The 20,904-nt window shown below is 44.1% G+C and overlaps 1 protein-coding gene across 1 annotated transcript; it reads right to left on the reverse strand.

The window, feature by feature from the left end:
• Positions 1-3,145: 3,145 nt before the first annotated feature.
• Positions 3,146-19,390, reverse strand: LOC124282088 (succinate--CoA ligase [GDP-forming] subunit beta, mitochondrial-like). Its single transcript, XM_046718060.1, has 9 exons — positions 19,237-19,390; positions 18,105-18,249; positions 17,165-17,264; positions 16,355-16,598; positions 8,635-8,724; positions 7,434-7,530; positions 6,724-6,885; positions 5,905-6,168; positions 3,146-4,718 (listed from the first exon to the last, which is right to left on the reverse strand). Exons 1-9 carry the CDS (start codon positions 19,354-19,356, stop codon positions 4,609-4,611), a joined length of 1,332 nt encoding a protein of 443 aa, XP_046574016.1. The 5' UTR covers positions 19,357-19,390; the 3' UTR covers positions 3,146-4,608.
• Positions 19,391-20,904: the final 1,514 nt, after the last annotated feature.

Here is a 20,904-nt window from a genome sequence, read left to right on the forward strand (position 1 = left end):
CATATGAGTGAAATATTCTCAAGCACGACGTAAAACCCAATTTCACCTCACCTCTAAATGTATTGGATATTAAGTAACCACAAGTGTCATATATAACTTTTATATAGTGTTAAGACCCCCGTCAGTGACAGTATATACCATGGTGCCAGTTTTTTGCGTTATAAGCCTATGTGTCCGGAAACAGAAAAAGACCAAAATGTGGATCCACGACATTTCGGCGTGAAGTTAAATATTCCATTCCAAAGATAGGATGTTTGTCTTTATAGGCCTTGCAGGGTGTCGTTTCATATTTCAACCACGCGACAATCGTGCAGCACATGCACTACTTCCACTCCGACTCACGGTGGACAAGACAGCCAATGGTAAGGCGACATTCGCCAAGTTATACCACTTGGACCAACCGTAGCTCTTGCAGGTGTTTGGAAGTGGATATGTCAGATCTGAGACAGTGAGTATGGTTTTACACCGCTTTTAGCAATATCACGGCGGGGACACCAGAAATGGGCTTCACACATTGTACCCAAGTGAGGAATCGAACCAAGGGTCTTCAGCGTGACAAACGGACGCTTGAACCACTAGGCTACCCCCACGAACACGTCTGAGAAACGATTTTCAAACCTGTACTCACTGCAATGTGCCCCAATTAAAATAGCTGCCGCAGAAATTACCATTTTGAATCCAGCATTTTCTGTCATAAGCTTTATTATAATGATTGTGAAAAAAACTTTGAAAATATTCAGTTTACTGCTATCTGTAAACGTCAAACTGTCCTGAAGTGTTATTTACAATGGTCCTGCAGTCTTTGAGAATAGAACTCTAAATGCAGATACTATTTTAATACGTCATTCATTATGTTTTTCAACTGTACCTGCACTGGACTATTTGTTTATTGTTTAACGCCGTACTCAGCAATTTTCCGGCTAAACAGTCGAGTCTGGACCAGATAAGCCAGTGACTGACATCTTGACCATCGATCTACACAAATGCAAAGGATTCAATAACGTGTCAACCAAGTCAGCAAGCCTGACCACCCGAGCCCGTTAGTCGCCATACGGACCGAGTTCAATGATTCCGTGACTACCATTCGAATGGATTGTCATACTGGCTTCCCAGCTCGCATTTGGAAGCCGAGTCTCACCCTGTTTGGTTGTCAGGATTGAGGGAGTGGGTGAGTTTGGTTTTACGCCGCTTTTAGCAATATTCCTGCAATAATATCACGGCGGGGGACACCAGAAATGAGCTTCACACATTGTACCCATGTGGTGTCAGGATTGAACAAAGACCATAAATGCTTACTCCGCCAAGGAGTTTGCAAAATTCAACATGCTGTTTTCATTGATATGAGCAATACACTGCTCCTGTCTTGTACAGGCCGCAGTAATCCGGTCCTCGTTAATCCGAATCCACCGACTTCCGAACGCTACTCACTGGGCACCAAATCATCTCCCTATATATTGTATATAATAGACACCTCGTTAATCCGATGATTCAGTTTCCGCCTCCGAACGCTGGTCAGTCGGAACGGATCTGACTAATTACGTTGTAAACAGCTGCGTTAATCCGAACGATTGAAGTTGACCGCGCTGCTGACTGGTCCACCCAAAGTGACACGTTGTTTGTTTAGCAACTTAGCGACTTGGACAGATGCTTGGGCATCGGGTCCACAATAACATTGTCAAATATATACATGAAGCATTTTTGTCACAGGTCATAACCTAGCACGATACGTCCAATAAGTTCCATAATTTACGTATAGGTAGCGATTTCTTGCTTAATATGTTACCCAACTATTATTTTACCCAAAACTTTCGTCTAAATCTAAAAGTTTTCGTTTACGAGGACGGAATCCATTGCCGTAATATGATTGGCTGCCTTAGGTCACGTGTCTGATTTTGACCAATCACGACCCTTATAGCAGACTGTAGTGAAAAAGCGTCATTAGAAACAAATTTGTATCCAATAAAATCGCTTCTTACAACTGTGAAAATACTCTCGGCAAGGGTTCAGTGATGTTGTTGATGTTCAGAGCTTTCGAACGATACCCGACATCAAACGATTCGCCTGCCATGTTATTCATACGATGCTTCGAAAACGGAGGTATTTTCCGTTGTTATGTCATGTTACCGAGCGGAAAGCCACAGATATCGGGAAATAGGCGACCATACATATTATTTAAGAGTCACAAATGGAAAAAATCGCCATAGTTTTTGCTTCTTTCGTGGTTTATCTGGACGTTATACATGTAAGCTTGCATTTTCATTCAAAAATAATTTTATTTAAGTTTTAGTTGTATAAAGGGGAAGTAACTCGGTGCATATACTGTGGTTTCAGCAGTACGAACGTTTCACTATCCGAACGTTTTTTGTAAAAAACCAAAGTGTTCGTATTAACGAGGTCTGACTGTATTTGATACTTCTTTAATTGCATGTAAAAGTTATTTTCATTTCCCCCCCTTATATCTTTGTATTCGAAATTATGGTGTTCGGGATACCAGTCGTCATAAACCGATCTGTAATATGGTCTCTGACAGGGCTTGGGGGGGCAGGCATGAAACACATGGATTTGCAGTAGAACTTTAGGTAGGAGTGAATCCTTCATAATATAGTGACCAGTCTGTTAGAAGTAATCATCATCATCATCATCATCATCATCATCATCATCATCATCATCATGTCCATTTATAAAGCATCAGATTCAATTCACCAAGGAAATCCTGGTATTCATGTTTGGATCAGTATTCAGTGATCTATGCATGCATGACCAAAGACAAGTGATGGTCAGTATGAGATGCAGAACATCTAACAGCAATCCCAGGAGTGAGTGAGTATGGGTTTACACCGCTTTTAGCAATATTCCAGCAATATCAGGGCGGAGGACACCAGAAATGGGCTTCACGCATTGTACCCATGTGGGGAATTGAACCGTTTTTTCGGGGTGAGGAGCAAACACTAGGCCACCCCATCGCCCGCAATCCCAGGTGGTCATGTATCCCCTTCCAGAGTGAGTGAGTGAGTATGGTTTAAGAGCTTCACACAATGTGCCCATGTGGGGAATCGGGCTTGGGCCTTCGGCGTGACGAGCCAACGCTTTAACCAATGGGCTACCCTTCCAGAAGGAACCCGAGATAATGAAACAAAAACTCTGATAACTTTGTATACTATATATTGAGCAGTTACTATACTATTAAAGTCTGATACATAATGAACACCATTGCAGCTTGTTGAGAGCTGAATTAATTCAGACTCACTCACTTCCACACCAGATAATTGATCAAGCTCTTGGATAGCTGTTTAGATATTCGAACAATGGTTTCAATGAAACTGTACACAACATGACTCTGATGATCACATTTCAATCACTTTGAGCAGTAATCAACATCTTACTGGAAAATATGTAAGCTAGAATACCATTATGTGTTTATTTTCTCTTCAAGTGATAGCTGCTAACTGCTCTGTTAGTTCTTCATGTTAATAGGCACTGAAATAGATGGATCACTTTGGATTTCCTTAGGTATCACCATTGTCCATATCATTCCTATATATGCATAACCAAACATCACAGAACTAAGTTAATATATCCCTCAACACAAAAAAAACAAGGCTTTATATTTTTCTAAGTAGTGAAAAAAAAACAAACCCACCAGCCTAAACACTAAAGGAAGTTAACTTCAAATAATTGTAAACATGTGGACACTCTCCTTCATATGAAACAAAAAACTAGCCTTCACTGTCTGATAAAGTCTGTAATATCCTTAATAACTAGCCCACTGAATATAATGGAATAAATATTGGCAATATAATGCCATACCAACAGTATCCATGGTAACAATGAAGAAATACTAATGTCGGCATCACTCAGCTACATCCTTAATTCACTAACAGGTACACCTCATACACATGCAGACTTCCAATCACACATCACATTCCATCACCTGTCAATCAAGTTATTAATGACATTAGAATCACATGTCAATCAAAAGAAGCTGACCAATGACAGACCCAGAATACATATCACTAGACTTTTTAGTTTGATACCTGAATAAACCTTAGAAGCATTGACAGTGCATTTCACTCATTCTTATATTAATGTGCACATTGTCTACAAACTGATGATTTAACATTTTGGCTCATGTTCAGGTATATGATGAAATCTTTATGGAATTGTGTAAAATATAAGGCATCAAAAAGTGAATTGTCCAAACTTTGGATCAGGTTATATTGTCATGGTAATATTAAAATTAGGGTATAAATTTAATTTCTTTTCTAGAATTCTAGAATAAAATATCAGTAAAAAGGGAATTATGAACTAAATTAGAAAAAGATATTGTGATATGACTGGTATGTGACATGCTACCATAACTGGTCCCCAGTATTGTGAATGAATGCATACATCCTTCCACCTATAACCCCTGGAAAATAATAAACTCTTCCATTCTGGGTCTGTCCTTGACCTTGACACACAATCTGGCTAGCAAGCTGTTGCCAAGGTCAGATTCATCCAGGTCTGTATTGGCCTGACTGTAGAATCTAAGTCATGTAAATCACATCATTCATAAACAGTTTGCAGATAATTCACATAATCACGAATGGGACCCTAGTAATCATGTGATCATCTGATGCTGGCTACAGCCTTCTTGGCTGCATCGTCAAGGTCGTTGGCAGCTGTAATGGGGAGATTACTCTCACGGAGAATCTTCTTGGCCTCATCAACATTGGTGCCTGAAAAGAAACATCAGTAAGTAAAATGGTTTTAAGGGAGAAAGATGGCAGACCTTGTTCAGCTTGTTCAGCCATGAGTGCACATTCCTCATCATAATTTGGTTAGATCTGGTAATCAGATCTATGAAATGGAATTCTTTGACCAATGACAAGTGTGAGAACTAGTCTTAAAATACTGCTAACAGTAAAAGTAAGTGGCCAGTTTCAAATTTCACTACCTCAAAATGCAACAGTTTACATTTTGCCCCATGAAGTCTGGCCTAGGAAGTTAAAGGCACATTTTCACACCACACTTCTCTAAAAATAGATAATGCATTTCTCTCAATAATACTAACTATCAGCCCTCAGGGAAGTTGCCATATAATTAATTCCCCCATCTACAATACAATATTAAATTAAAATGTTCGAATGAATTTGGATGAATCAGTGGCATACTGTCCTGGCATCAGTTTCTGTTTATCCTGATGAAGTACAGGATACAGTCATGTGTCATTCATCCATCTTAGAACAGGGCCAAATACTCCAGCAGAACAAACACCCAGAACAGCAGAACAAACACCCAGAACAGCAGAACAAACACCCAAAACAGCAGAACAAACACCCAGAACAGCAGAGAAAACACCCAGAACAGCAGAACAAACACCCAGAACAGCAGAACACCCAGAACAGCAGAGCAAACACCCAGAACAGCAGAGCAAACACCCAGAACAGCAGAACAAACACCCAGAACAGCAGAGCAAACACCCAGAACAGCAGAACAAACACCCAGAACAGCAGAGCAAACACCCAGAACAGCAGAACAAACACCCAGAACAGCAGAGCAAACACCCAGAACAGCAGAGAGCAAACACCCAGAACAGCAGAACAAACACCCAGAACAGCAGAACAAACACCCAGAACAGCAGAGAGAAAACACCCAGAACAAACACCCAGAACAGCAGAGCAAACACCCAGAACAGCAGAACAAACACCCAGAACAGCAGAGCAAACACCCAGAACAGCAGAACAAACACCCAGAACAGCAGAACAAACACCCAGAACAGCAGAACAAACACCCAGAACAGCAGAGCAAACACCCAGAACAGCAGAGCAAACACCCAGAACAGCAGAACAAACACCCAGAACAGCAGAGCATTTAGCTGTGAATGCTATAACCACTCAAGCAAGTGCATAATGATCAACAAACCTTCCAGTCTGACAATGAGAGGAAGAGAAAGGTTGATGGTGCGGCAGGCGTTGGTGATGCCGTTAGCGATGGTGGCACAGTTGACAATGCCCCCGAAGATGTTGACAAGGATAGCCTTGACCTGTGTGTCCGCAGTGAGGAGCTGGAAGGCAGACTTCACCTGGTCCTCTGTCACTCCGCCGCCCACGTCCAGGAAGTTGGCTGGGTTGCCGCCGTGGAGCTTGATGATGTCCATCGTTGCCATTGCCAGACCGGCACCATTGACTGAAATAATAATAAATATTTATCAGGAACCATTTATATCACATAAATGGCATACTATCGACGATGCATTCTGCTGGATAGCCCTTTTGAATTTTTTTAAAAATACTATTGCATATAATTTTCTCATGGCCACACACTACACATGTGTTATGTTCAGACAAAATCTTAAAGCTACCAAATTTACAATTAAGTTGCATGTGTATGTGTGGCTGCTCGTACTAGCCCAGACTTCAGCTGGTTTTATAGTTCACTGAGATACCATGTTGCAGTTAAGCATGAATACCCTACTCAGACACATTATACCGACTCTGAGCCGACCAGTCCTTGTTGTACCTATTAATGCCAAGCGCCAGACAGGGACCAACAAGTACCATATTTTAACGTGTTTCGGTATGACGCGGACGGGGATCGAACCCGCGACCTTTCGCTCTCCGGGCGGACGCTCTAACCACATCTCACAGAGAAAGGTATGAAGTTTCAAGACAGTGTAAGTCACCACAAACTATCTACCCTAACTTAGTTGGAGTAACAAGTATTATTATTATCATTAAATACCTAGACATGCGATGTTGCCATCCATGCCGATGTAGTTGAGGTTGGCCTTAGCAGCCTCGACCTCGCGGGGGTCGTTCTCTGACATGTCGTCCATCGCAAACACATCCTTCTGCCGGAAAGCTGCATTGTCGTCAAAGTTGATCTTGGCATCAAAACATACAACTGTAATGAAAAACAAGAATATTGTGTCATTGATGTGAAATAACACCAGGTCGATAGATGAGGAATGCTTACACTCAGTCAGAACATGTGAGAGTGAATGTTATGTCCCTTGTGAATGTTAATCCCTTAATGTTGTTTACCAGGAAATGTCTTTTAATTGAACTAATGTCTTATTTTTGTTGTTGTTGTTGTTTCATGCCACACTCAGCAATATTCTAACTATATGGCGGTGGTCTGTAAATAATCAATTCTGGACCAGACAATCCAGTGATCAACAGCGTGAACATCGATCTACGAAATTGGGATACGATGGCATGTATCAACCAAGCCTGACCAGACGATCACGTTAGTTGCCTCTTGCGTCTAACATGGGTTGTTGTTGAATGCATCCAGTACGTTTATACAATGAATCATTATCCAACGATTCTACTACATTCAAAAGAAATATATATTGGTTTATGAGAGATAAATTTCACCTACTTCCACCTGTGATTAAACTTAGCCAACTAATGTTACATCATATACAAATCCAGCTTCACTTCCCCTACCTCGGCCATCAGGGGTTTCCCCAAACGGGTTGATTTCCACCTGTGTGGCGTCCACCTTCACAAACAGGTCATAGAGACGCTCTATCTGCTTGGCAGCCTGAAAGGAAGACCTATTGCTCACACCAAATCATTTTGAAATATTCTGATGCTACAAGATCTAAAAAAACAGATAATAGTACTTATACCTTCATGGATCTTGTTGGAAGGACATTCCATTCACCAGTCAGAGTATCGATTACCAGAAAGATTGTTATGACGTGAACTGTAATGTGATGTCATAAGATCGTTAATTAGCAGTAGCGAGAAGTAAGATCTGATTTTACTGAGACTGGGTGCTACATACTGCAACATCATCAAAGTAAGATCTTTTGTGTTTTTCAGACTGCAAAAAATAATAATCAAGTCTTAACCTGACAATCCAGTGATAGACATCATGAGCATCAATCCATGCACAAATACAAATCATGGGATGTAATGACATACAGTCAATCAAATCGTCAAATCTGATAATCCCATCCACTGAGTCACCTCTAATTGGGTGCTTAGTGAGTGAGTGAGTTTAGTTTTACGCCACACTCAGCAATTTTCCAGCTATATGGCGGCGATCTGTAAATAATCCAGTCTGGACCAGACAATTCAGTGATCTACAGCATGAGCATCGTTGTACACAATTGGGATACAATGACATGTGTCAACCAAGTCCATGAGCCTGACCACCCGATCCCGTTAGTCGCCTCTTATGACAAGCATGGGTTACTGAAGACCATTTGTAACACGGATCTTCACGGGTGTTGGGTGGGTTGGGTCGATCAATCGATCTAGCTTGCATTTGCGATTAATAAACAATGAAACATCAAATTAAACTTTAGAAAGTATGTTTTTATTGGTATGTTTGTTAAATTAAGACACAGACACCTGAAGCAGTTTCCTGACTTGTAAAACTACAATGTAAACAACATTCGTGCACATGTCTCAAAAGGAAGTCTCCCCGATCATCTTAATTGTAGAATTAATCTGTTTCGTTTGCACAGAGTTATGATTGTGTCCCATTATTGCCCAGATGAGTTTCGTGTCATGGTATACAATTACAATTAATCATTCAATGATTACTGAGCTCCAGTTATCGATCAGCCAATTGTGAGCAATAACCAGCACTATTTAAACATTATTCATACATCAACAAACAAGGGTCACCACCTACCTCCTTCTGTTTGGTGCCAGTGAAGCCCAGATTGAGCGCCATCTTCATAGACTGACCATCTACCAACCCAGTTGTGATGTCAATAGGATCCTGGAAATCAATGAAAACAAGTATATTGACTAGATCAAGAAATATGAATTAATTAATCTTAAAATGAAACATTTAAAGTACAGCAAGGCTATTGTAATATAGACATAATTGGACCAAATGTCTGTCATTTAGTTTGAAATGATTCCCTGAGATACTGCCATCATTAATAGAATGGGAATAACAGAAGTATGCTGGTTGAGATGTTTCTTTGAATGACAAGAGTTACTTCCCTTCCTACAGTAATCTACACTGACACTGAAACTCTCTTCGTAAATTAAGTTCTAAGACTGACTGACTGAGTTTGGTTTTTACGCCGCTTTTAGCAATATTCCAGCAACATCACGGCGGGGGACACCAGAAATGGGCTTCACACATTGTGCCCATGTGGGGATTCGAACCAGGGTCATCGGCGTGACGAGCCAACGCTTTAACCATTAGGCTACCCCACCGCCCCAATAGTTCTTAGAAATTAATAACATTGCATCTGTAAATTACATCAATGGATTCCATAACAAAGCTGAGAAAGAAATACTCTCACATTTTACTAGCTAAAGTTACCAGTGTAACTGTTCTTTCAACAGAAACAATCTCAGGTAATCCATTTTGTAAACCTTCACTAAAACTTATACAAACCTGTAGAGGTTATGAATTCTTTGAAGAAAGTCCTCCTTGGGGTACATATAAGCATTAAAATGTCCATTTTAAAAGCCTACGACAGTTGTAACAATATTTCAATAAAATATTTTACCAAACAAAAAACTCGTTATGTCTGGTGAGACCACCCCTACAGGGCCCCGCAGAGGGCCCCCTACAGCCAAGAGCAGGTAACTCTGGCTGTGTACCTCGTACCTCACTTTTCATGCTGAACGTGTCAGACAGAATGAGGGGAGGTGGGCGGCCATACCCCAAGGAGGACTTTCTTCAAAGAATTCATAACCTCTACAGGTTTGTATAATTCTTTTTCAGAAGAAGTCCTCCTTGGGGTACATATAAGCATAAGACAGACTCCCAACGATGTTGAGTGGGGCGGTATTCTGTCTGCCTAACATACCCCTAGTTCAGTCGAAGGCACAGCCCGAAGCACGACAGAGAGAAAGTACACTCACCTAGTCACCTGACCGCCGATGTCAATCAGGCAGGGCGTGGCAAGGCGGGGGAAAAGGTGCCTAGCCAATAGGCTATTGGTGGAATTTGTACAGACGGACGCAAGTCCCACCCCCCGACCATCAAAATGGGAGGGAATGTATGGACGAGTCCAATATATATCCCTCAGAAACCCAAACCAGCGAAGCGTGGTGCAGGGATGAAAACAGTGACTATAGCGAGTGATAATCGCTATATACGGTCAAAACCACCACCAATGTGATACAACCACCGATAAAAATTGAGGAATTTTATAACACCTACACCATGAGAAAAGCAAACGTGATTTCTAAGGCTCATTCGGCTAGAGAATAACGACACTGCGCACTGGTGAGAACTGTCTGGCCAAACCGAGCTGCGGCGCCGTGAATGTTTGTCCAGCTGATAATGGCGGATGAGCGTACTCGGTCGGCTCCAGATAGCCGCTGAGCAGATCTCCTCAATGGGCAGTGCCGCGGCGTATGCCTTCGATGTCGCCACTGCCCTAATCGAATGGGCCTTTAACCCCTGAGGGATAGTTAACCCTTTGTAAGAGTAACTCATACAAATGGCAGAGACAAGCCACCTAGATATGGTCTGCTTGTTCGCCGGAAGACCAGCCTTACCACCGCCATAACAACAGAACAGCTGCTTATCTTTCCTGATAGCAGCCGTTCATTTGATATAAGCCTTGAGAGTCTTACGGACATCTAAGGCGTGAGCACGCCGAGAGACCGGACGATGGAGGCTGAGTGAAAGCTGGCCGTTACATGAAAGGCGCCTGCGATCTTGGGACGGTAAGAGTCTGGCAACCAAATACTGACTCTGTCTTTGTGAAAGACAGTCAGAGCAGGATCCGCTGACATCGCATGGATATCGCCTACCCGCCTGCCAGACGTTACCGCCACAAGAAAGGCAGCCTTCCAACTTAACAGCTGGAGTGAAAGAGGCGACAGATCGTGAAAGAGAGGACCGGACATCCAATCAAGAACGATTGACAAGTCCCACGGGGGACTAATCCGCCGGACAGTCGGACGGATTCTGTCCACGCCTGCTAAAAAGCGCTGCACTAGAGGGTGCTGCCCCAAGAGAGCACCGTCGGCAGGGATATGGAAGGCAGAGATTGCCATGGAGTAGCCCCGGATAGTAGACGCGGCTAAGCCGGCTTCTAACCGAGACTGTAAGAACTCCAGTACTTCAATTACAGTTGAAGAAAGGGATCCAGAATCCCTCTACCGACACACCAATAGCGTATAACAGGCCCATCTATCCTCATACTGAGCGTTTGTGAATCCTCCGGCGAAGCCAGAATTGTGTCTGCAACTGGTGCAGGAATTCGCTTCGTGTGGAGGCGATTCGGACAGAGGCCAGGCCACCCACTGAATCCTGGGATTGGTGCGGCGCCCGTTCTGGGATAATAAGTCGGTCGAAAGGGTAATAGTACAGGAGGCTGAGCCAGAAACCTGAGTAGTACCGGAAACCAGCTTTGAGCCGACCAAAGGGGTGCAAGGAGCACAAGAAGTCGAGCTGGTTTGGTGGCAAGCTGCGAGAGGACTTTGGGAATCAGGGGTAGTGGCGGGAACGCTAATCGGGTCCATCCAATCGAGCTGGAAAGCGTCCTGGGCGATGGCTCTCGGATCCGGTATCCGAGAGCAAAACACCGGAATCTGGTTTGTCCCCCCAGAGGCAAACAGATCCACCTGGAACGATCCGAACAACTGGGAGATAGCCCCGAATATCTCCCGATGGAGCATCCACTCGTGCGGGGCCAGGATACGACGAGAGGGTGCATCTGCTCGAACGTTGTCGCCCCAGGGAGATAAACAGGCATTACCCGTTATGTCGAACCCGGTCGCACCAGAGCAGAAACTGCCATGCCTCAAGCAGAAGAGGCGGGAAACCGTGCCGCCCTGCTTCAGGATATAGGTCATCGCCGTCTGGTTGTCCATCTCGAGGCGGACCACACGGCCTTGAACCTGCTCTCGAAGTCGTTCAAACACCAACCTGACTGCTCTCAATTCTAGCACATTGATGTGCAGTTGCCTCGCTCTGTGACCACAGGCCTGAGACCGACAGGGCTTCCAGCACACCCCCACCCTGTGAGTGAAGCATCTGTCTGAATTGAGAGATTTGGCGATGGGATGTCCAAAGGGAGCCCCTGGATAAATTCCTGCCAGTGTCCACCACCGTAGATGAGGAATTAGCCACCCTGGGTGTGGAGGATCAACTTCGTAACGGTGTGGACCCACATCCGAGCTAGAGCCTGCTGAATGGGTCGCATCCTCAACAGCTTCGCCAAGCGATGTCCACCGTTGCGCCATGTTGCCTAGCAACTGGAGCCAAGTCCGAGCTGAGGCCCTGGGGACTCGAGAAATTGTAACAAAACTCTCTGGACTTTGGTGACGCAGTCGGAGACAGGGAGACTATCCCTCGGCGCTGTCTCGAATCCCGCTCCCAAGAACACCAGATCCTGGGTGGGAACCAGTTCTGATTTCTTGAGGTTGATAATCCAGCCCAACTTGGTGAGTATACTCATCACAGAAAGTGTCGCAACTTCGACTCAAGTGAGTGGCCAGCGCCGCGAAGGAGCCAATCGTCTAGGTGCGGGTGACAGCACCTGCCCTGTGATCTGGCTACCTGCGCTGGAATTAGCATGAGTTTGGTGAACACCCTTGGCGCTGTGGAGATGCCGAAGGGAGTACCCGAAACTGATAGCACCTCCCGTCGAAGGAAAACCTTAGGTATTTCCTGAACTCGAGTGCATAGGGACATGGAAGGTGCAGCGTCTTTGAGGTCGATTGACGTGAGCCAATCTCCCTTCTCCACAGACGAAAATCACCGAACACAGTGTTTCCATCTTGAAGGACGGTGCCTCTAACATGTCGTTCAGACCTTTGAGGTTTAGAATAGGTCTGAACCCTCCGTCCTTTTTGGTGACAAGGTAATAAGTTGAGTAATAACCCACCATTTCTTGTCCCACAGGAACCACCTCTATGGCTGCCTTGTCTAGCAACGACTGGACCTCGGCACGGAGCACTTCCGCCTTCTCTAGGGCAGCCGGCACTGGAGTGCAACGGATCCCGGAGAAGGGGGGCCGGTCTCGCTTCCACTGTGGCATGTGGCCTTCCCTGAGCGTGGACAGGACCCAGGGATTGGAAGTGACTTTTTCCCATTCCGACAGGAAGAGGGAAAGTCGACCACCCACAGGGATATGTGGCATGAGACATTGAATACCAGACTTCGGCAGTACTCCGACTGCTTGGTCTGGTATTATAGGAATTATAGCTGGGAAGCCGGGGCTGACTTCCCCTTCCTCTGAAAAGGCTGGTGGGGCGCCGTGGCCTTGCCCTTGCCCCTGCCTCTGCCCTTACCCCTCCGCGACTGCAAGGGCTGAGCCCATTTAACAGATTCCTTCGCCGCGGCAGAAGGATATGCGGAGGTGAGAACCGGGGGCCGCGCGCGAGACATGTGAGGCTGTTCCAGCAAGGGCTTAGAGTCCTTGAAGGTTGAGACAGCCTCCACGGCCTCCCGGACTACTGTAGCTGCCCCGGGGAACAGGGTAGAACCCATCCGGAATGGCAGCGCCAGCAGAGCCTGTTGCGTGGCAGGCGAATACCTCGCCACGGAAAGCCACAGGCGACGGAGGCCCATCACCGCCGACATCATTTGGCAAGCCGACGACCTGATAGAATCGCGCGCGCCAGATGTGACTGTACCTCCGTTAATTGCTTAGCCAAGGTGGAGGGAGACAAATCTTCCTCCACCCCACCCACATCCAGTAGTTGCCTCTGCAACACCGAGATGTAGGCGGAATGGATCGTCACTTTGAGGCATTGAACCGCATTGCGGTATTGCTCTTCAAAGGAACGATAGGCGGATTTAAGCACCGTGGCGTTAGTCGTGAACGGCGGAAGCCGACGACCTTGCTTGGCTGAAGCCATAGAATTACCCGACGAACCCCCCAGGGCGACGGATGCATAAACACAATCGTCAACCACTGGGGGATTATAAAGGCAAGCCTCCCCCATGAGGTACCGACGGTCCAGTTCTGGCAAATCGAACCTGGACCTGGTACCACAGAGGAGGGGGTTGATAACCTCAGACAAAACTGAGGGTAATATACGCAGCCTTGTGTCCCCCACCTTGGTGGGAGCAAAAGCCTCCCCTGGGAGGCGAAACTCCTGAGGGTCGGGTGCGCCAGTACTGACCACTACCTGGGGCAGGACAGAGGCAATACGCTCCCGTACCTGCCTCAGGGACGCACTGAGCGAAACCAAAGGCGTAGCCAACTCCCCCCGACCCTCATCCTCCTCCATAGCCTCCTCGAATCGATCCTCAATGAGTGAGGTCTCTGTAACCAGAGAGAGCTCTTAGGGATCATCCGAGGGGTCTACAGAGAGGGACAAAGGCTCGAGCAGAGCCGAGTTGCCCGGCACACCCGACCCGACTCGAAACTGAGTCGCGGAGGCGTGACGAGGAAGAGCCCGTGCTGGGATACCCCAATGACAAGCCAAATGATCCTGACACCGAATGGCCCGGCAAAGCCGGCGCAAGCGGGGGGACCAAATGCGATGTAGTGGAAACTACAGGGACTGAGCCTGCAAAGCCAGCACGAACTACTGAACCAGTCCCATTGCCAAGGCTTGGGCTGGTAGTAGTTACTACAGCGGAGGGGTGGCCAGCAACCGAGACGAGACTCGGAGCCGACACCCCCCTGACAGAAACCCCCACACCAGAGCCTAAGCTAAGGTTGGGAGTACTGCCCGCCACAAATCCGGAACACCCCCCCGTACCTGGCCGGACGCCAATCTCCTCACGGAGACCAGCCATCGCGTCAGACATGAGAGAGTGGACCGAATCCATTTGCCTCTGCAATAAATCAGATATTAATTCCAATGTTAACGGGTTAGAAACCGGGACATGAGGTGGGGAAGGTGCCTGTGATGTGGAGGGGATGGAAGGTGAAGGAGCCGAAGGCCCCCCACCCTTCGCCCGTTTAGGAGCAGTATCCCCTAGAAGAGAGGAAGCAGAAGCCTTCTTTTTCTTTGTTTTTTTATCTTTGTCTTTAGGAGGCTCCTGACCCCAAATGTCCCCCCCCCGCCTGAAGTAAGGACGTGTAGAACATGAAATCTGCACGTCTGGACTTGATGGTGCGTGGGGAGAAAGACTGACACATAGAACAGCCTTGTTCGTCATGGGCTTCCTCCACCAAACGTAAGCAAACCAGGTGACGATCCTGAGGCGACAAACTGCCGCTACAGGTAACACACCCCTTGGGCTGCAAAAAACAGAACCACGCTATGACTAATAGCAAGGACTGTTCGATATAATATAATATGCACACAACAAAACAGAACAGAACAAAATACAACGCACGGGCGATATTTTAACTGCTACAGCAAAGCTATTAAATACTAGCACAAAGCCACAATAGCGAAGCGTAATAGTGTACATAGGTGACAAGGAGCAACATATGTGAGCGACACTTAAACGCGCCACAAAATCACTCAAGCAAAACTTACCTAAAGCCGCTGAAAAAAGGAGGAATTTAGGCAAGTATAATCTACATAATGAAATATCAGTGCCCTTACGACCCGACTACAAGGCTTTTTGAAGCCAGCAGAAGGAAAGCAAAAGGGACCCCGCGGTCCGCCATCTTGTCTGCCACATGGCTGGAGACAGCGAACACGCCGGTAAGGTTACAACAAATCATGAATGAAAAAAGTCATACAAAGATTCCAGCTAGCGCCCGTGCGAAAAGAAGGAACCATACATACAGGATTTGACTCTTTCTCACTCATCTTAAGCGTAGAACTTCGCGAAGACGTGTCTTCTGGACCATGCACGACCTATACGGTCAACGACAGCATGAAAAGTGAGGTACGAGGTACACAGCCAGAGTTACCTGCTCTTGGCTGTAGGGGGCCCTCTGCGGGGCCCTGTAGGGGTGGTCTCACCAGACATAACGAGTTTTTTGTTTGGTAAAATATTTTATTGAAATATTGTTACAACTGTCGTAGGCTTTTAAAATGGACATTTTAATGCTTATATGTACCCCAAGGAGGACTTCTTCTGAAAAAGAATCCACTATTTGGTCATGACTATGGTAGTGAATGTGTCCAGTTAAAATGACAATATTTTGTTATACACATTTAGACTAAAACATACAACATGTGACCAGGAACTTAAAAATAGTTTGTTAAAAGCACATCAGTTTGTTCAGGGGTGGAAATAACCCATTGCCCGATGTCCGAGTCCAGTGTTTTTTCTGTCGGGCAAGCAAATTTGTATATCACACTGTACCGGCGTCCAATTGACTTTCAAATGTTCATTATGTTGTTTAGTTTACAAAATCAACAAGAAAACGGACGGTATAGTGGAAAAATTATCAGGGCAAGTGATTTTACATGTGCCACTGTTCCGGAGTACACTAGCAATTTGAAAGTTATTTCCACCCCTGTTGTTATAAGCATGTTCCTTATAATGAAAGATGCTCCAACATACTCACTGTGAAGATGGCGTCTGGGTCCTTCTCAGCGACCTCCTCGATGTCCATTCCGCCCTGCGGACTGCCCACCATCACTGGACCGTCGTACTTCCTGTCCATCAAGATGGCGAAGTAGGTCTCCCGCTCAATGTCCAGGGCCTCGGCTACCATCACGGTGTTGACCTTCACCCCTGCTTTTGGCGTCTGCTTCGTGACAAGACTCTGCCCAATCATACTCTGGACTAGACCAGACACTTGACTAGCACTGAAAACATTAAATCAAATCAATAGTAAATGCATACTGTTTATAAACTGAAAGTAATTTATGTCTGTGGTTTCAGCTTGCATGAAAAATTAATCCCTGTTACAATTTGATACTGAGAAGATAAGTAGGTTTCTTACAGATGAACATTGTCAAAAGCAGCTAAAAACCTCATTTCATCATAGAGTGAGTATGGTTCCACCCTCTTTTAGCAAAATTCTAGCAATATCGTGGAGGTGTACAACAGAAACGGGCTTCACACATTGTACCCATGTGGGCAATCAAACCCAGACTTTTAGCATGACAAGCAAATGATTTTAACTACTAGGTGACCTTATTGTCTCCTATTTTAGGAGTGAGTATAGTTTTTAGACACTTTCAGCAATATTCCATCAATAAGACTGAAGAGAAAACATCATGGAGGACAAACCTTTGGAAACGAACCACAAACAACCCCGACTAACACGTGACTTGAAGATCAGATTAACATAAATATATTACTCTGAAACATAAACATCCTCTGTATCTCAGGGGCTCTATTACAGCATTAACACACAAACAAAACTTACTCTTTTGTGAGGTGCACTCCTCCTTTGAAGCCACTGTTGAAAACACCTTTCCCCCGACCCCCAGCCAGGATCTGTGCCTTGATAACATACTCAGGTACACCTGCAAACCAATTATCAACAAAACTGAACAATTTTCAAACTGTAAAGAAAATAATATCAATCTCTTATGGGTTTCCAAATGTTGGAAACTGATCTAGATTTGGTTGGTTTGTTGCTTAGCGCCACTCTCAGCAATATTCCAGCTTCATGGCAGCGGCCTGTAAATAATCAAGTCTGGACCAGACAATCAAGTGATCAACAACATGAGCAACAATCTACACAGGATACAATGACATGTGTGAACAAAGTCAGAGAGCCTGACTACCCGATCTCGTTAGTCGCCACTTATGACGAGGGGTTACTGTATGTATATAATATGAGTGACGTAGGATAGACGCTAACCTGGGCGAGATTATCATAAATATCGTCACAAGTAACGGATTTTCCAATAGTCAACTGTAACAGACCCATGACTGCTACTGATGTTGACTGCTCAGACATAAATGACTTACATGGAGAAATATAACAATATGATGTTATTGTATTAAAGATAGCCCAAATTATTCTTGGGGAAATATTTGTAACAATTCTTAATATCTATTGAATGTCAATTATATTCAGTTTAGAGAGAAGTGTCTAATTACGCAGTATTGTCAATGACAATATAATCTGTAAATCGGAATCTGTTTTGCGTGTTTTTATCATTTTGTTGCGTGAAAAACTCAGGTTTCTGCATTAACACAAACACAGCATTACAACTACAGCATTACAACTACAGCATTACAACTACAGCATAACATGCATCTGTTTACTGACATGGCTCATGATTTTCACCGACCTGTGTTAATGTGCCAAAACACCCCACTGAAAACTTTATCATGTAATATCAAAGTGTAATTACGTAGTCTGTCTGCTATAGACCCTGCATCTGATGCGGAACTGGCTACTTCAAACTTCTGCACAGCAATGTCATGATCAGCCATGAGGCGCTTGCTCTGGAACTCCTGGAGGTTCAGCCATCTTGCTGGCACACTCACAACTGGCAGCTGAAGAGACAAGTCAAACATGTCACCACCTTCTGTAGCTGCCGAAGAGTAGTGAAAGTTTTGGAATTACAGAAATGTAGAAAAAAATGTCATGAGCATGGTATAAACAAGGTCATTGGCAGATAAATAAACCCAAACATGTCTTGAATTCCACAACAAATTAAAACTTTGACTATATATTGTACAAATATCTGCTGAGTAATGGAAACAAATAGTTTATCCAATATGGCTGCTGTGTCAGCCATATTGAATATAAGATCTATATCTCTCTAAGTCATGTTTTCTCATTTTAGGGAAGAAACGTACATATTTGGCTTCATTGGTCTACTGGTATCTGGCGAGACAACGGTTACAATGTAAGGAAATGCACTTTGAAAGAGCTTGCTAGTATGGGTCTAAGTGCATCAGGTAAAAATACAGCCAAAATATTTTGTCTCAATGTCTGTTTTGACCTCATGCACACAATATTGATATATTTTGGCATGGTCTATCAATATCATGCAAATCAGAAGATGTGTGAAAAGGGCGAAATAAATGGTGGTGTACACTGTAGTGTTATTTTCGGGACAAACTGAGAACATTGTTTTTTGTACGTCTAGAGGAGTAGATACTGTCAGAGACTATATATACCGGTATATGGTCTCTGATACTGTCAACTGCTCACAGATTTCTTGGTCAATTTATCACACGTTGTCTTAATAAATGAATACCTATTACCACCCAATGTCACTTCTAATGGCACGAATTATTTTTAAAAAGTGGAGTACAATGGCGCAAAGAAACTTGAAAGGTCATTATCTTTTATGTAGCGGCAAGGTACATGTGTTTCGGTTAGAGTTACTTCCCCTTAACAGGTGCTCTTCGACTCGTGTCTTTCTGTTACATAAAATAGAAATATATCAACTTGGAATATTTTGTAACTAGGCATAAATAAGTGTTTATTGTGAGTTCTTTCCGTAAACACAGGTTTTAGATGCAAAAGTAAACCTGTTTCAGCGTTCGCAGACGTTCGGCCCTCAACACACGACGCAACATCACTGCACAGTGTCCGGCTATTGGAAGAGAGACCGCATCACAACCGTGGAGGAAATATAGTCCAAGGGACATTTAATCTTCAACGCGAATGGTGTACAGGAAACATGGGACAGCTCGTGTATATACTGACTAACGCCTCTAACGTACTGTGTCATTGCTTCCATTGACTACGTGGTTTGAAAAACCAGGGAATATATATTTAAAAAATGTTTCCCAGATTAGATAATGATATATTGCGGGATAACATACCAAGCGGTGTTATCAAAACATGGAGATCCGGGACGACCGTAATGCATGTAGCTATAGTACTGACATACGAAACTTCAGACAGCGAGTTGCCCAGACGAATTTGAATAAAGATAGGTTTAGTAATTTTCAATAGGCAAAAAATAATCACATGTAACGGGTTTGTTTGATTGTTTTCACCTGAAATGTCGAGCTATTTTCTACCTCAATGCTCTAATCAAGCCTTCAATGTCCTGGGAATGTGTGTGTCTGTATGTGTGTTACTGTGTGAAACCTACGCGTTGCATTGACCATATTCAGTAGAAATGACGTTTTGATACAAAAAAATATTATCTTAAGTGTAAACTATAAACATGATTACAGCCATACATACAACGCACTGACGATACTTTAACCGGGCCTGTGGAGGAGGGGTAGCCTAGTGGTTAAAGCGTTCGCTCGTCACGCCAAAGGCCCGGGTTCGAATCCCCACATGTGTACAATGTGTGAAGCCCATTTCTGGTGCCCCCCGCCGTGATATTGCTGGAATGTTGCTAAAAACGGCGTTAAACAATACTCAGTCAGTCAGTCAGTCAGTTTAACCGGACCTGTGGAGGACTTCATTTCTTCTCAGACAGAACTGCTTAAAACTGTTACTTCTAGATCTAAAACTGGACATCGGAATTCAAAACGAAAATTACTTTCTATGACAATATTACACAATATTTTTTATCAAAGACAAAATAATCAAATTGTTGAAACTAAACCGACAGAATGTTGCGCGAAATTGTTGCTGATAGTAAAGCTAATTATTATATTGATCAGCCTGTTTATTTGCTAATGGGGCATCTACTAGTCTAGGTTGTACTGAGTGTAAGGCCCATGCATGTATAGTAATTCTATCCTTTAAATCGGCCAGTCAAAAAAAACGGACCCCAGTTTGTTATGTATATTTTTTTTAGAAATTATCATTTAAACTATTAATCATTACCTAAGAGACTTGTGCCAGTCTACGATTCTACAGATGCATTAAATTAAGGCCACAGATGATACATCAGAATACATACTGACGATATCCATGGCCGTTCCCTGGTCGTATTATATTTCCCTGTCATTAATGACCTATTCGTATGGGCGGTTTAACCGATCAAGCTCCATTAATACGCTGGTGGGAATGCTCACCGACTTAGTGTTGATTGGTAACAATGCCTGCTTAATTTCAATTACTCTTGGGTAATTAAGTGAATGAGCAATTAAGGATCTAATCAAAATGTGCACAGTGTAATACAGATTATAATTGTAATGAAACTCGTACAATAGGTGGTAAATGAAAAGTTGGGTATGCTGAGCGTATGTGTATATGTCATGGGAAATGTTTATATTGATTGGACATCT

This window comes from Haliotis rubra, unplaced genomic scaffold, assembly GCF_003918875.1.
Source record: "Haliotis rubra isolate DU_JTF1 unplaced genomic scaffold, ASM391887v1 Scf292, whole genome shotgun sequence".
In the NCBI taxonomy this organism is placed as follows: domain Eukaryota; kingdom Metazoa; phylum Mollusca; class Gastropoda; order Lepetellida; family Haliotidae; genus Haliotis; species Haliotis rubra.